A 13068-nucleotide genomic window follows, 5' to 3' on the forward strand; every position below is an offset into this window, starting at 1 on the left:
AGACGCTGAAGACTACTTGCTGTTTTCAAATGCTATTGGGAAATTCAGATATATGAGTCAGAACAGAAAACTCTATAATTAAGAAAAGCTTGTTTGTAAAGATTGCTCTCGTTGTCCTTCTCCTCCAGACTATCTCGTTTCTTCGTGGACGCCCAGACTGTTCTCTCCTACAGTGGAAACCAGAGCTTCTCTGGCTTTCAGGACCTAATGGGGAGCGTTCGTAAGCTGGGAGAAAGACAAGGAGCCTGGCCAAGTACTGCAGCTTGTTTGAATCTTTTCTTCCACTGATCTTAATGAAAACATCACCAATCTGACACGGTAACACTAAAACACAGTGGGGGAACACTTTGTAGAGTGACACCTTTTTCAGATGAGAATTTTTGTCCAATTTCCAACATGGGAGGGCACTATTTTCCAGAAAGTTACGAGTAATGAATAAGTCTGTTCATTGTTGCAGGGAAAACACACAGAAAATGGATGTGAGTTTATCCATAAAGTGAACTTGTATTTTAAGTTTACTTTCCACGTATAAGAGTAAAATATGTGGATGAAGAAACCCGATACAGCCCTGCATTCTTCCAGAGAGAGAGAAATAGAGAGTGTTAGTGTGGTTTAAACATGGTCATTGTGTGGAAGAGGACAGGAAGTCAAGATGAAAACAATGTTTGAATCAGAGAAAACAACATAAAGAATGATTTGCCTTTAACATTAGAGCAATAATTACAGCACGGTTTGTCATGTAGCTGAAATTCTCTGCAACACATTAACGTAGGCTTAAATGTTTCAATTACTACATGAAATAACGGCCACACCTTCTCTTTTTATGGATTTATTTTTAAAAACACAAGCATGTATTCAAAGAATGGAAGTAAAATAGGATGGGGTCGCTGCAGCCCATTTAAAACAAGAGAACCTAGAAGCACATTCAGATTGTTTTATCCATTTCTGTTCCCAGACTCTGAGCAGGACTGAGAGGCTAGAGTAGCTGATGTGTATGAACGGCTTCAAACAGGTGTTAAGCGAGCAGCTGAATGTGTGGTACTGCTGCTGTAAAAGCAGCACCCACTCTGTTCAGTTCCTCCCTGCTGGGGCCAGATTGAGTTACATGACTGCTCCTGACAAACAATCGAGTGAGTGAAAGCAGGTTTTTCCCCATATTAATGTGCTGACTGAAAATCCACTGATAACATAATATAAAGAACCTACTATCCAGGGCTTTTTTGTTGTTGTTGTAACTTTAACACCAAGCTCTTCTTAATTAAAGCAGATTTCATTTTTGTTGAAGTCAATTTTTCTAGGGGTTCAAAAAGTATTACTTTTATAAAAATGGGAAAAAAGGGAGAAATACCTTTTAATAGTTTAGTTAAAGCTCACAGGGGAAGAGAGAAAGATAAAGTTTCTCTTTCTGATCATGTTTTATGCAGATGTCCAGTTCAAAACCACAAAATTTAAGATACTCTGTGTGTTTCCACTGCAGACCTCCCAGTAAGCGAATGCCTGAGAGCCAATGAGACATTCTCCACCTTCCTCCTGACCAATGGCAGCCTGTCGCCTGCAAGTATGGACCAGCTGCTGAAGGCTCGTCTTAATTTGCAGGTCAGGTGGTGACTTTAATCCTTGTTTATAAAACTTGACCAATATCTGCTGTGTAGAATAAATACTCAATAAAACCCTGAGAATCAAGCTTTTGTTAAAGTGGTTAATGTGTTCTGGTACAAGATGGAAAACCATTTAAAATGTATTATAGTGAATAAGAGGCAACAAACAACCATCTTAGTTTTTAAATGGTAGCAAAACAGGATGAATTGAAGCAGCACACACTCTGTTCAGCTCCTCCCTGCTGGGGCCAGATTGAGTTACATAACTGTTCCTGACAAACAATCGATTGTTGATTTAATTTGTTTGGTTAAAAAAATAATAATTCAGATTTAGTGAATGGAAAAGAAGGAATAAGTAGCAATGAAAATGCAGAGAATAATTTGGATTAAGGAAATGTTATACAACGATGTTAACTGTTTGTCCACTAATGACAGCAACTAAATATCATCAAGACTGAAAACCTGGTTGATATCATCAACAAGTCCTCTAATTGTTTGTTGACAACTGTAAACTCTTTACCAGATTACAACTACTAAAGTAGTCAACGTGTTTCTGAGCTGTCATGAAAACATGCCTTGCTATAGTTCAAAGCAGGTCTTGCTGTAAAAAAAAAATCAAAGGTTTCCTTTTCAATGTGAACTGGTAGTACAGAGTTTAGAGCTTAATTTTTTATTCCAGGTCAGAAACGAGCATTCTCCTTCGTTATGTATTATTTATATCAAAGCCCAACACTGTTAAAGGTAAATGTGTGCCTCTGATGTTGCCCCTTCCAGCCTTTAGTGACTGGACTGCAGATGCAGCCGAAGGACTTGGTGTGCAATGCGAGCTTGCTGGGACAACTGCTGATCGTGGATGGAGGTGAAGCCGCCATGACTGATCTGCAGACTGAGCTGTGTGACGCACCGGCTGACGTCCTGCAGGAGGTCGAGCGCCTCTTCCTCACTCAGCTCGACTTGACCAAGTTCTTAACGGTAGATATCAATTTACCAAAATTCACTGAATCAAAAGAGTTTTCTGTGACTCTTGAGTTGCTTGTGTATCTGATGAGAATCAGTAAACGTGTCCGTCTCTCCTCCCCATCAGAGAGACAGTCTGATGGCCAACGCCGGCGTCCTGAGGCTCATCAGTCAGGCCGTGACCTCACTTGCCCGGGAGCTGGCTGGCCTCATGGATGATGTAAGAACACACCTGACTTCTGTCTTCCTCGGTCTCTACGTCACTCAAACGAGACATCATTTGATGCTGAACATTTGCACTTCTGTCAATAGGTCACTCAAAATGAATCCAACCAAACATGCAGCTTTAAGTTTTTGGTATTTTTGTAGACGTCATCCATTTTTCCTGTTAGTATTGTTGTTACTCTGGTTTTGTGTTGTTCTCTGTCTGTGCTTACACAATGTTTTTTCTGATTTTCTGACTGACTGCACTGCTTCTCTTGTTTGCTTGCTCTTTCTCTCACTTCTCTGTCTCCCCTCAGCTCTCCTCCCTGTCCAGTTTTGCAGAGATGAGTGCAGCTCTTCGTCTTCTGTCTCCAGAAAATAGCACGGCTGTGCCCAGAGAGAGCTTCAGAGCTTTTTCGAGGGTCATGTGCGGTCACCCTGAGATCGGTGGCGAGCGCATCCCATCGCTCAACTGGTACGAAGACAATGACATCAAGTCTTTCTTGGGCAAAAACGGCACCGAAGACGTGGACCTGGACCGCGACAACAACACGAGTACGATTTTGTGTTAATGTTTCAATGCGAGATATGAATGGAAATCTTTGCAGACAGGTTCAAGTAGTTTTGCTGTGAAGTTATGCACATGTAAATAAATGAGTTTGTAATTTGCTTCAGAATTAAAACCTGCCAACTGCTCTTTGTCATTTCTACTTTTTAGGTAGCTTGGATATTGCAAATTCCCAGTAACAAAACAAAAACTTTACAATGACACCAAAAATCTGCCACGAAGAATCTAATTCCTGCTGTTTAATGCTGTTTGTATTGATTTAGATTTGTCCTGTTTCATTGATTCTTTTCTCCCTGCAGCTCCGTTCTGTAAAAGTTTGATTCACGGTCTGGAGTCCAACCCTCTGTCTCGCATTGTGTGGCGAGGAATCAAACCTCTGTTCATCGGGAAACTGCTGTACACACCAGACACTCCTGCAGTACAGCAAGTCATGAAAGAGGTACAAAAAACCAGCAGACGCTCTCTGAGCATTGTCACTCGACCTGTTTTTTGAAGTAAAGATGTAATCACACAAATAATTTCACCTTTGTCTGCTGTTGTACTTGTAAGACTTGTCTGTTTAAGTTGACTTGAAGTTGTTTGCGTGTGAAGGTGAACAAGACTTTTGAAGACCTGCAGATCCTGCAGGAGCTGAATGAAGCGTGGATGGAGGTGGGACCACGAATCAAGAACTACATGGAGAGCAGTGTGGAAATTCAGCTGCTGCAGGTGTGACTCACCGGCTGCTTTCGCACACATTTGATGTTTGAAAAATTTCCGGTACAATGTCTGCGTGTGTATGTGTGTGAAACAGGATTTGTTGAGGCGTCCTGAGATTGCAGTACTGGTCAATCTGCAATTGGGAAACACACCCTGGACCGCCTCACGGATCGCTCGTTTCCTGTCCACCCCGTCACCAAACACCCCAAGAAATCCTGGAGCGCCACATACCTGGCTGGACGTCTACAACGACTTCAGCCACACCATCACTACTCTTGCAGAAATCACAGAGGTCCTCCTCTTTTGTTCTTGTTCATTTTTTTTTTTTTAATGAAAACATACGTAAAGTTAGAAATTTCAGCCTTTTAGTTGGAATAAGTGCAACAATTAATTATTTTTATGAAAATAACTCGAATACTTTCAAGTTTTTGCTTTCAACAAACACCCATGTGGAAAATATAATCAGTGAATCTGTGCTTTAACTGTTACAGTTTCATGATTTATTGTTGTTCTTCCTTGTCATTTACCATTCATATGCTTCACACACTGCCTGCAGTGTTTCTCCCTGAACAAACTGGAGGGGCTGGAGTCTGAAGGTCAGCTGATTGACAGAGCTCTGGAGCTGCTGGAGGATAGGCAGTTCTGGGCCGGTGTGGTTTTCCTGCTGCCCAACACGTCCTCACCTGAGCTGCCCCCCCACGTCACCTACAAGATCCGAATGGACATTGATGATGTGACCCGAACCAACAAGATGAAGGACAGGTACTGAGGATTATCCAGTCGTCTTGCTTTTTACACATCTCAAATAAACAAGAAGAAGCAAAAAAGTTCAGGCTTTAAGATATTTTAGGATTAGGTATGTATAGATTCTTCTTTGGGTCGTGTCATTTCTTTTACATTATCATGTTTCATTTCTGTTGAGAGAATGACCCTCTGTTTTGATTATACACTGCTCTTGGGTTTATAAAATTCAATAAATGTCTTTTTTTTTTCGCCCAATTTTTACTCAGCAGCACAGAGATTGTTTTTCTCCAACATTTAATCTAGGAAGACAATTTGCATATTTATTTAGTTTTAACTGTATGTTGTTTTTTTTTTTTCAGGTTTTGGGATCCTGGTCCAGCTGCTGACCCGTTCAGCGACATGCGCTACATTTGGGGCGGCTTTGTCTACGTGCAGGACCTGGTGGAGAGAGCTGTGAGCCGCGTGCTCACTGGAGTGCAGCAGACTACCGGCATCTACATCCAGCAGATGCCCTACCCCTGTTATGTGGACGATGTGTGAGTGACATGTATCGAACAGCTTGTGTGTGCCAGGTGTAGATGAGGCAAGTGAGTCACTCTGGATCTGAACAGAAGTGAGAGACCTCTGTTTCACCTCTCGGATTTGTTTCTGTGGTTTTCTGAACTCATTCTGGGGTCCTTGAGGGGAAACAATGAGTCACTATCAAAATGATGAAAAGCTGGGCATGCAGTTGTACTTTTACCCTCTGCAGTCCTCAGGAGGTAGATGGAAAGATTTTGAATTAGTTCAGCTAAATAAAAAAAAGCTCAAAGTTATAATTTGATATAAAAAAAAACATATATCATACATACACATATTATCCATCCATGTAGGAGGAAAATAAACATTCATACAGGATTACAACTTGCTGTAAGGGCTGATCATTGGTAGATTTATTGCCTCAGCAACCAATGAAAGACCAGTTAACCCGCAACAGTGTGTTACAACCAGTGTGATCAACCTGCTGCTGTTGAGTTTGTGAAATAGATCCAGGTATTAAAAAGTGTTAACGCGTCCAGCCTCTAGTACACACATAGTAGTAGTATATCTGTAAAACAAACATACTGAATAAAGGAGACCAAGCTTAAACATGGACAACTGTAATAATACAGTATCATCTTCTGTATAATGAACTCTGTTAAATTATACACTGTTTAAAATCAGTTTGAATGAAGATGTTTGGAACATGACAAATTAACTTGAGTTCACCTGACAAGGTTGTGGGAGCATCACAGATCAAACAGATTAAGAACCTGTTAGATTCGTGTTTATTATCTGCTCCTGTCACCCACCACTGCTTGATTATTTTGCCTGAACACATAAATTGAATTTCTGTTTATCTTCCACACAGTTTCCTTCGAGTGCTGAACCGCTCCCTGCCGCTCTTCATGACTCTGGCCTGGATCTACTCGGTGGCCATGATCATCAAAGGTGTGGTGTATGAGAAGGAGGCGAGGCTCAAGGAAACCATGAGGATTATGGGTCTCGGAACGGGAACACTGTGGCTGAGCTGGTTCATCAGCAGCTTGGTTCCTTTCCTGTTCTCCGCAGTGCTTCTCATTGCCCTGCTCAAGGCAAGACGACCACTTGCTCTGCGCAAAACATAGGGGATGAATACGCAGTAGATTACAAACATAGTGATACTGCAGTTAATGTTCAAAGTATAGCTAAACCATTTGTCTCTTGTAGTCAACCCCTTCACTGATTATTCTTCCCCTTCCTTCTCTTCAGTGGGGTGACATCTTGCCGTACAGCAACCCGGCTGTTGTCTTTTTCTTTCTCGTGGCGTTTGCCACCAGCACGATCATGCAGTGTTTCCTCATCAGCACCTTCTTCTCCAAAGCCAACCTGGCTGCTGCCTGTGGAGGGCTCATCTACTTTGGCCTCTACCTGCCCTACGTTCTGTGTGTCGCCTGGAGAGACCGCCTCAACACTACAATCCGAGTCTTCGCTGTGAGTAAAATATTACAGAGTCAAAAAGTTCAATTCAGGAAGTTCATTTCTCGGAAATTAACTTGTAATTTTCCATTTTAGATCATTAAATGAGTCATGAATTTGAAGTTCAACCAAATGTATGAACGTCAGTACAGTAATGCACCATATATTGTAATGGTTTGTTTCCCTCAGAGTTTCCTCTCTCCGGTGGCCTTTGGCTTCGGCTGTGAGTATTTCTCTCAGTATGAGGAGCAGGGTGTGGGCATCCAGTGGACCAACCTGCAGTCCAGCCCTGTGGAGGGAGACTCGTACAGCTTCAGTACCTCCATTATTATGCTTTATGTGGACGCCTTCATCTACGCCATCGCAGCTTGGTACATCGAAGCAGTGTTTCCTGGTACGACACCCGGAGCTTTATCTGACCTCTAAATATTGGCAGTGTGGCTAGACGCAGCGTCTAGCCACACTGCAAGATGACCACAGTCTGCTGTCCTGTGTAGAACACTGCAACCTTTTAGTATATGTGTCACTTTTTGTGTTGGACTTGGCTTTTAGTTTGCAGACACAGGGCTAGAGATGCAAGTTGAAAGACAGCTATTTCATTAAGACAGAAAGTTTATTAAAATTTGAAAGTTACAACTTGAACCTTTGGATTTTATGTCGTGAAAAAAGATTTTGATGTTTTGTATTTTACCTTAGTCAGTCCTAGACCCCATTTAATGTTTGAGTTTGTTGTTTTTCCATTTCTTTTTTGCTAATGTTCTGAGAATTTCCAGCCGTGTAAAGAAACATTTTGTAGGTTACAGAACATTATAATCACCACTGGTATCTCAGTGACGCAGATTTTAGTGCTTTGCTAAAAACAGCCTAACAGGCAGTTAAAAAAAAATTTTTTTTAAATACCAACATTTTCCTTTAGTTGAATGTTTGCATATGTCTGTGTTTTTTTACACCAGGTGAGTATGGGATCCCCAGGCCCTGGTACTTCATCTTTCAGAGCAACTACTGGGGTGGAGTTCCTCTTGAGGTGGGCATGCCGATCCCACCTGCACCGAGAGAGGAAGCTGAAGGTACGTGAAGCTGCTGCACATCTGCTGCACATCTGCAGATGTTTCTGTTTCTCCTCTGAGTTACTCTTTTCTGTTACAGTCTTCTAAAGGGAAAATCATAACTACAGTTTGTAAATATAAGTCACATGACTGAGAAGTAGCTTGTTTATTGGACTGAATTTGAGTAATATGTCATCCGGCCCAGGAACAGATTTTAATTTAGGATTGAAGGCTGTCCGCCGACTTCAAGTCTTCTCTTTATGCTAGTCGAAAGACCGTACTGGCAGGTTTTAATCTTAAAACCATTAACTACAAATAAAGTTAACAAGATGAGACTTTATGATGATTAATTACAAGATATTTTTTTTTAAAACAAGGAAGCCAAAGTTCAGTTTGAGTGTCTGTCTAGACTTCACTTCGTTCTGTTTACTCGGGGGTCTGATTCCTGTTACCCAAAATCCCTTTCATTTTGGAGTTTTTGTCTTGCATTTATTTGAAGAATTGAAATTGTGAGCATTTCTGCTGACTTACTACCTTTTATTAATGATAACTGATCATTTTAGAGCATAATGATATTGGTCATTATGTCTGCAATCAGATCACATTGAACCTGAACCCACTAATGTGCCGCTGGGCGTGAGCATTAGAAATCTGGTGAAAATCTACAAGAAGGGAGCGAAACTCGCCGTCAACCACCTCAACATGAAGTTCTACGAGGGACAGATCACGTCTTTCCTCGGCCACAACGGAGCCGGCAAAACCACCACCATGTAAGAGCTTAAAGATGAAATCAGCACTGTTGTCTTCTGCCATTATTTGTTTCAGGGCAGGTTGATGTTTACAGACAAGATAAAATGTAGAAGTAATCTGAGTGGTTGAGTAAGACTTCTCGTGTTAAATAACGGTCACTGTTAGTGGGATCACACACATTTTGTAGCTTTATTTACTGTTATGTTGGTGGATCGCAGTAAGCCAGTATCAGCACTCCTTCAGTTACAATGTAACAGGAGATTGATAAATAATAATACAATTCCAATAATTGGTAAATTCAACAAATCCTTTCTTTGAATGTATCTGATGTTTGTCAGATCTGTCCTGACGGGCCTGTTCCCACCCACCTCTGGGACCGTGTACATCAAGGGGATGGACATCCGCAATGACATGGACATCATCAGAAGGACGCTGGGAGTTTGTCCGCAGCACAATGTCCTGTTTGACATGTAAGGCTCATCAAAATCTCTGCCAACAAGCTGTGATGGCACGTTGTACTTGACTTACTCTGGTTTTATTTGATGGCTTTAATTGTGTATCCACTGTGGTTCACACTTAAGACGTCATCGATCATGTATTGAAATTTGGCACACAAGTCTTGGTATTACAAATAAACATCTAGATTATCTGCTTTTAACTGATGCTAACCTGAAAATACACAGATTTACAGCACATGAATTTTTTGCACTTTATTTTATTTTAACTGAATAAACAAAAAATGTTTTCCCCCCATCAATCTATATTTAACCTATACTGACAAAGTCAAAACATGTTTTTAGAAATTTTAAGAATCGAAGATTTTAATTTCTAAAAGTATTCAGACCCTTTGCTGTGGCTCCAAATTGTGTGTCAGGTTTGAAAACACACACACACCTGTGTATATAAATTGGATCGCCCAATTCACTCCGCATGTCAGGACAGAAACTAAGAGACCTGAGACTGGGGTGACGGTTCACCTTCCAGCACAACAATGCCTGATAGCAAGACAACACTGGAGTGGCTTTAGGACAAGTCTGACTGTCCCTGCGTGGCCCAGCTAAAGAAGACTTAAACCCCTTGAGCATCTGTGGACAGACTTGCAGAAGACCTCATGCTTCCATCCAATTTGACGTGTTACGCAGCTTGAGAGGATCTGACACCAAGAATGAGATAAACTGACCAAATCCAGGTGTGCAAAGCTTGTGTAGACTTAACTAAGAAGACTAGGAGCTTTACTGCTGCCAAAGGAGCTTCTACAGAGTACTCAATTAAGGGTCTGATTACTTTTGTAAATGAGCGATTTTCCTTTATTGAATTTGAAGAAATTTGCAAAATTTGCAAAAACATGTTTCCACTTTGTCATTGTGGGTTATTAACTGTTGATTGATGGGGAAAATGTCAACTTTATTTATTTGAAATTAAATTTACAACACCCTAAAGTGTTCATAAAGTAGACTAAATGCTCCCTGACGTGACTGTATTTGAAGGAATAGATTAATTTGACAGATTTTCATATTTTCTCTCTGCGTCTTTCATTTCTCTCACTCAGACTAACAGTGGAGGAGCATGTGTGGTTTTATGGAAGTCTGAAGGGTTTGTCTGGAGAAGAGGTGAGGGCTGAGCTCGACACTTTGCTGGAGGACGTCGGCCTCCTGCACAAACGACATGAACAGACCAAAAACCTCTCCGGTAAAGTCACTAGTTTAACTTCAGTGTGTGAAACAGTATGCAGGTGAAGGGACCAGGTTTGTTTTTTGTAAATTTGAAACCTTCCCTCCATCTGTTTGTCAGGTGGCATGCAGAGGAAGCTTTCTGTGGCGATAGCGTTTGTTGGAGGCTCCAAGGTGGTCGTCCTGGATGAACCTACAGCTGGCGTTGACCCCTACTCCCGCAGAGGGATCTGGGACCTGCTGCTCAAATACCGCAAAGGTCCCGTGGACTCATGGATCTTGTGTTTTCTGAATGGGGGGCATTAGAAGAAAGCACATTTTAAAGGGCCACAAGCCAAATAGCCACCAGCTACAATAGGTGCTCTAATTGAAAGGCATGTCAGCTTGGATAGACAAACCAACAACACGGTTTTGGGGTGTCAACCTTTTATTATCTTTACTTGCATTGAAATATGTCAAAATTAGATAAGAGTTTCCCTGTTCTGCATCGCTGCAAAACCTGGGTATGCTTTTCTTTTTAGAAATGTTGCATCTTATTTAAAGACTGGTAGAAAAGAACTCCAATTCGACCTGGAAAAAAAAAAAGACAAACATAAGAGCAAAAAAATATCCAAAGGACAAGATAAAAAGTGGTTACTAAGTTTGTTTTTGTGCGCATGTGCCATCTCTCTCCATCAGACCGGACCATCATCTTGTCAACACACTACATGGATGAGGCGGAGTTGCTAGGTGACCGGATTGCCATCATCTCCCAGGGGAGGCTGTGCTGCTGCGGCTCACCACTCTTCCTGAAGTCCCGGCTGGGATCCGGATACTACCTCACTGTGGTGAAGAGGGAAGGTTTGGACATCCACACCCCCAGTGGTTACAGTATCTGCACCAGTACCAGCACCAGCACCAACAAGCTGCCTCCTTTTCCCAAGGTTTGCTTTTATTTTCACAGTTTCAGTACAAAATTTAACACAGAGCAATGTTCAGCTTCAAATATGTTTACTTTAGAGGACAGCAACAAATTGTCAGTTGAGTTGTTGTTGTTGTTGTTGTTTTACATCAACTTGTTCGATATTAAGAACCATGCAGGAGTGAAACAAAGTACTTTTACATGTTGACAAGATCGATTTTTATACATAAATAATAAAAACGTGGTGATCTCTACTTTGTTATTCAGGACAGTGAGTCATCGCTGAGTGAAGATACTGGGCTGGGAAGTGAGGAGAGCAACTCATGTGAGTGTTTAACTTCTGTAAGACCTCGACTGAGCTCAAGTGGTTCAGTGTTAATAAAGAGTTAGTATTCACATTTTCTACAAGATCCAGTTTAATGTCGGACTCCTCCTCATCTCCACGGTAGACCTGGCAGCTTTGCTCTCCCTGGTGCAGCACCACATCCCGGGTGCGAGGCTGGTGGAGGAGTCGAGGCGCGAGGCGGTGATCAACCTGCCGCAGACTGCCGCCAAGGACAGCAGCCTGGGGGTTTTCCTGAATGCACTGGATCAGAGACTGGCGGAGCTGGGCATCAGCAGCTATGGGCTGTCAGACAGCACACTAGAGGAGGTGGGATACAGCTACATTTACATGTCACAAGACGGAAAGAAGTATAAAATTAAAACTGCAAGCAGTGATATGCGGGCCCTCGCAGCTTCACGTCGGGGATCCAGTGGGTCGGGGCCGCTGGCTCCCCGACGTGCAGCACGCGAGGGTCGGGATATTCCCGCTTGCAGTTTTATTTTTTTCTCGATCTTGTTCCATGTTCTTCTTTTTAAAAAAAGGCTTTTTTAGCGGCTTTAACAGCTTCAAAAACTCGTGAAAGTTGGTGCCTGACGCAAGTTTCATGAGGTTTGGAGCACCGTTTGACTTTAAACATCAACTTCCTATGTCACGGCGAAACATCAAACTTAGCCGCATTGCCCTGGCTATACTATATACTGTATGCTATATACAATATACTATATACGAATATAGTCTATACTCTATACTCTATACTATATACTCTATACTATATGCTCTATACAATATACTCTATACTCTGTACTAAAATGAATTTTGGGTCACTTTTTGGACGACATGCTATGACTTTTCTTTGAATGTTTTGGACAACATACTTTGGATATTTTGGATGACTTTTCATGACTTTTTGGAGTATGACCTTTTTCTGAACTGACATGCATGCCTCAAGTTACTTCTCAATGTGAGGCAACTGCTCTGAAAACCAGTGTCATACTCTATCATGTCCGAAATATGAAAAAGAAAAGTCATTTTTGGATTTGTATTTTTTATTTAGTTTTGTATTGTTGTTGACCTTTGGAAGTTGAAACGTTTGGAAAAATTGAAAAAGTTTTGCATACACTACACATTACAGGAATATATTTAATATTACTGCAGACCCCCTTGAAAACATGTATATCTACTATCCAAAGAATGTCTGTGGCAATTTTGGTCGCATTTGAATGAATATTTGTGTAAGGTGGAGTTTTAGGTTGCAGTGAGCCAAAGATTTGTCACAATGCTGTCTAAGTCCTGGGAAGATTGGTGGTGCAGTAGTTAGCACTGCTGCCTGTCAGCCAGACGGTTTGGGGTTCCATTCCCCCCCTTTGTCATGACTTAAAAAAAAAAAAATCATAATTTATTTTTTACTTTAAAAATGCCAGTCATTTTTTGCATGACTTTTGGGTCACTTTTTGGCCGCCACGCCACGGGCACACCGATCGAAGAAAACAAATTCTTACGATAACTTTTAATTCCAAACATGTTAAGAGGGCACAGACTCAATTTCAAGTCGGTGCGACAAAATCTGAAGGAATTTCTTAAAGTACAACATGTGCGAATCGCCGAAAATGGCAACTAAATTCAAAATGG

The 13068-nt window shown here is 41.5% G+C and overlaps 1 protein-coding gene across 2 annotated transcripts in view; it reads left to right on the plus strand.

Annotated features, from left to right (window-relative positions):
• abca7 (ATP-binding cassette, sub-family A (ABC1), member 7) overlaps positions 1–13068 on the plus strand; it is a 29419-nt gene that overhangs the window by 4046 nt on the left and 12305 nt on the right. For both annotated transcript variants that reach the window (XM_069702344.1, XM_069702345.1), the window contains exons 5-25: positions 129–253; positions 1478–1596; positions 2373–2570; positions 2683–2775; positions 3077–3314; positions 3627–3766; positions 3919–4035; positions 4121–4318; positions 4583–4788; positions 5130–5306; positions 6161–6383; positions 6541–6762; positions 6937–7141; positions 7701–7814; positions 8392–8563; positions 8882–9013; positions 10093–10232; positions 10335–10472; positions 10892–11136; positions 11382–11439; positions 11564–11766. In XM_069702344.1, the coding sequence (XP_069558445.1) occupies positions 129–253; positions 1478–1596; positions 2373–2570; positions 2683–2775; positions 3077–3314; positions 3627–3766; positions 3919–4035; positions 4121–4318; positions 4583–4788; positions 5130–5306; positions 6161–6383; positions 6541–6762; positions 6937–7141; positions 7701–7814; positions 8392–8563; positions 8882–9013; positions 10093–10232; positions 10335–10472; positions 10892–11136; positions 11382–11439; positions 11564–11766 (3463 nt within the window). The remainder of the gene's footprint in view (positions 1–128; positions 254–1477; positions 1597–2372; positions 2571–2682; positions 2776–3076; positions 3315–3626; positions 3767–3918; positions 4036–4120; positions 4319–4582; positions 4789–5129; positions 5307–6160; positions 6384–6540; positions 6763–6936; positions 7142–7700; positions 7815–8391; positions 8564–8881; positions 9014–10092; positions 10233–10334; positions 10473–10891; positions 11137–11381; positions 11440–11563; positions 11767–13068) is intronic.

The sequence above is a fragment of the Brachyistius frenatus genome, unplaced genomic scaffold (assembly GCF_029030835.1).
Source record: "Brachyistius frenatus isolate BFR_SWC_R1_liver_20210118 unplaced genomic scaffold, ASM2903083v1 Contig_41, whole genome shotgun sequence".
NCBI lineage: Eukaryota > Metazoa > Chordata > Actinopteri > Embiotocidae > Brachyistius > Brachyistius frenatus.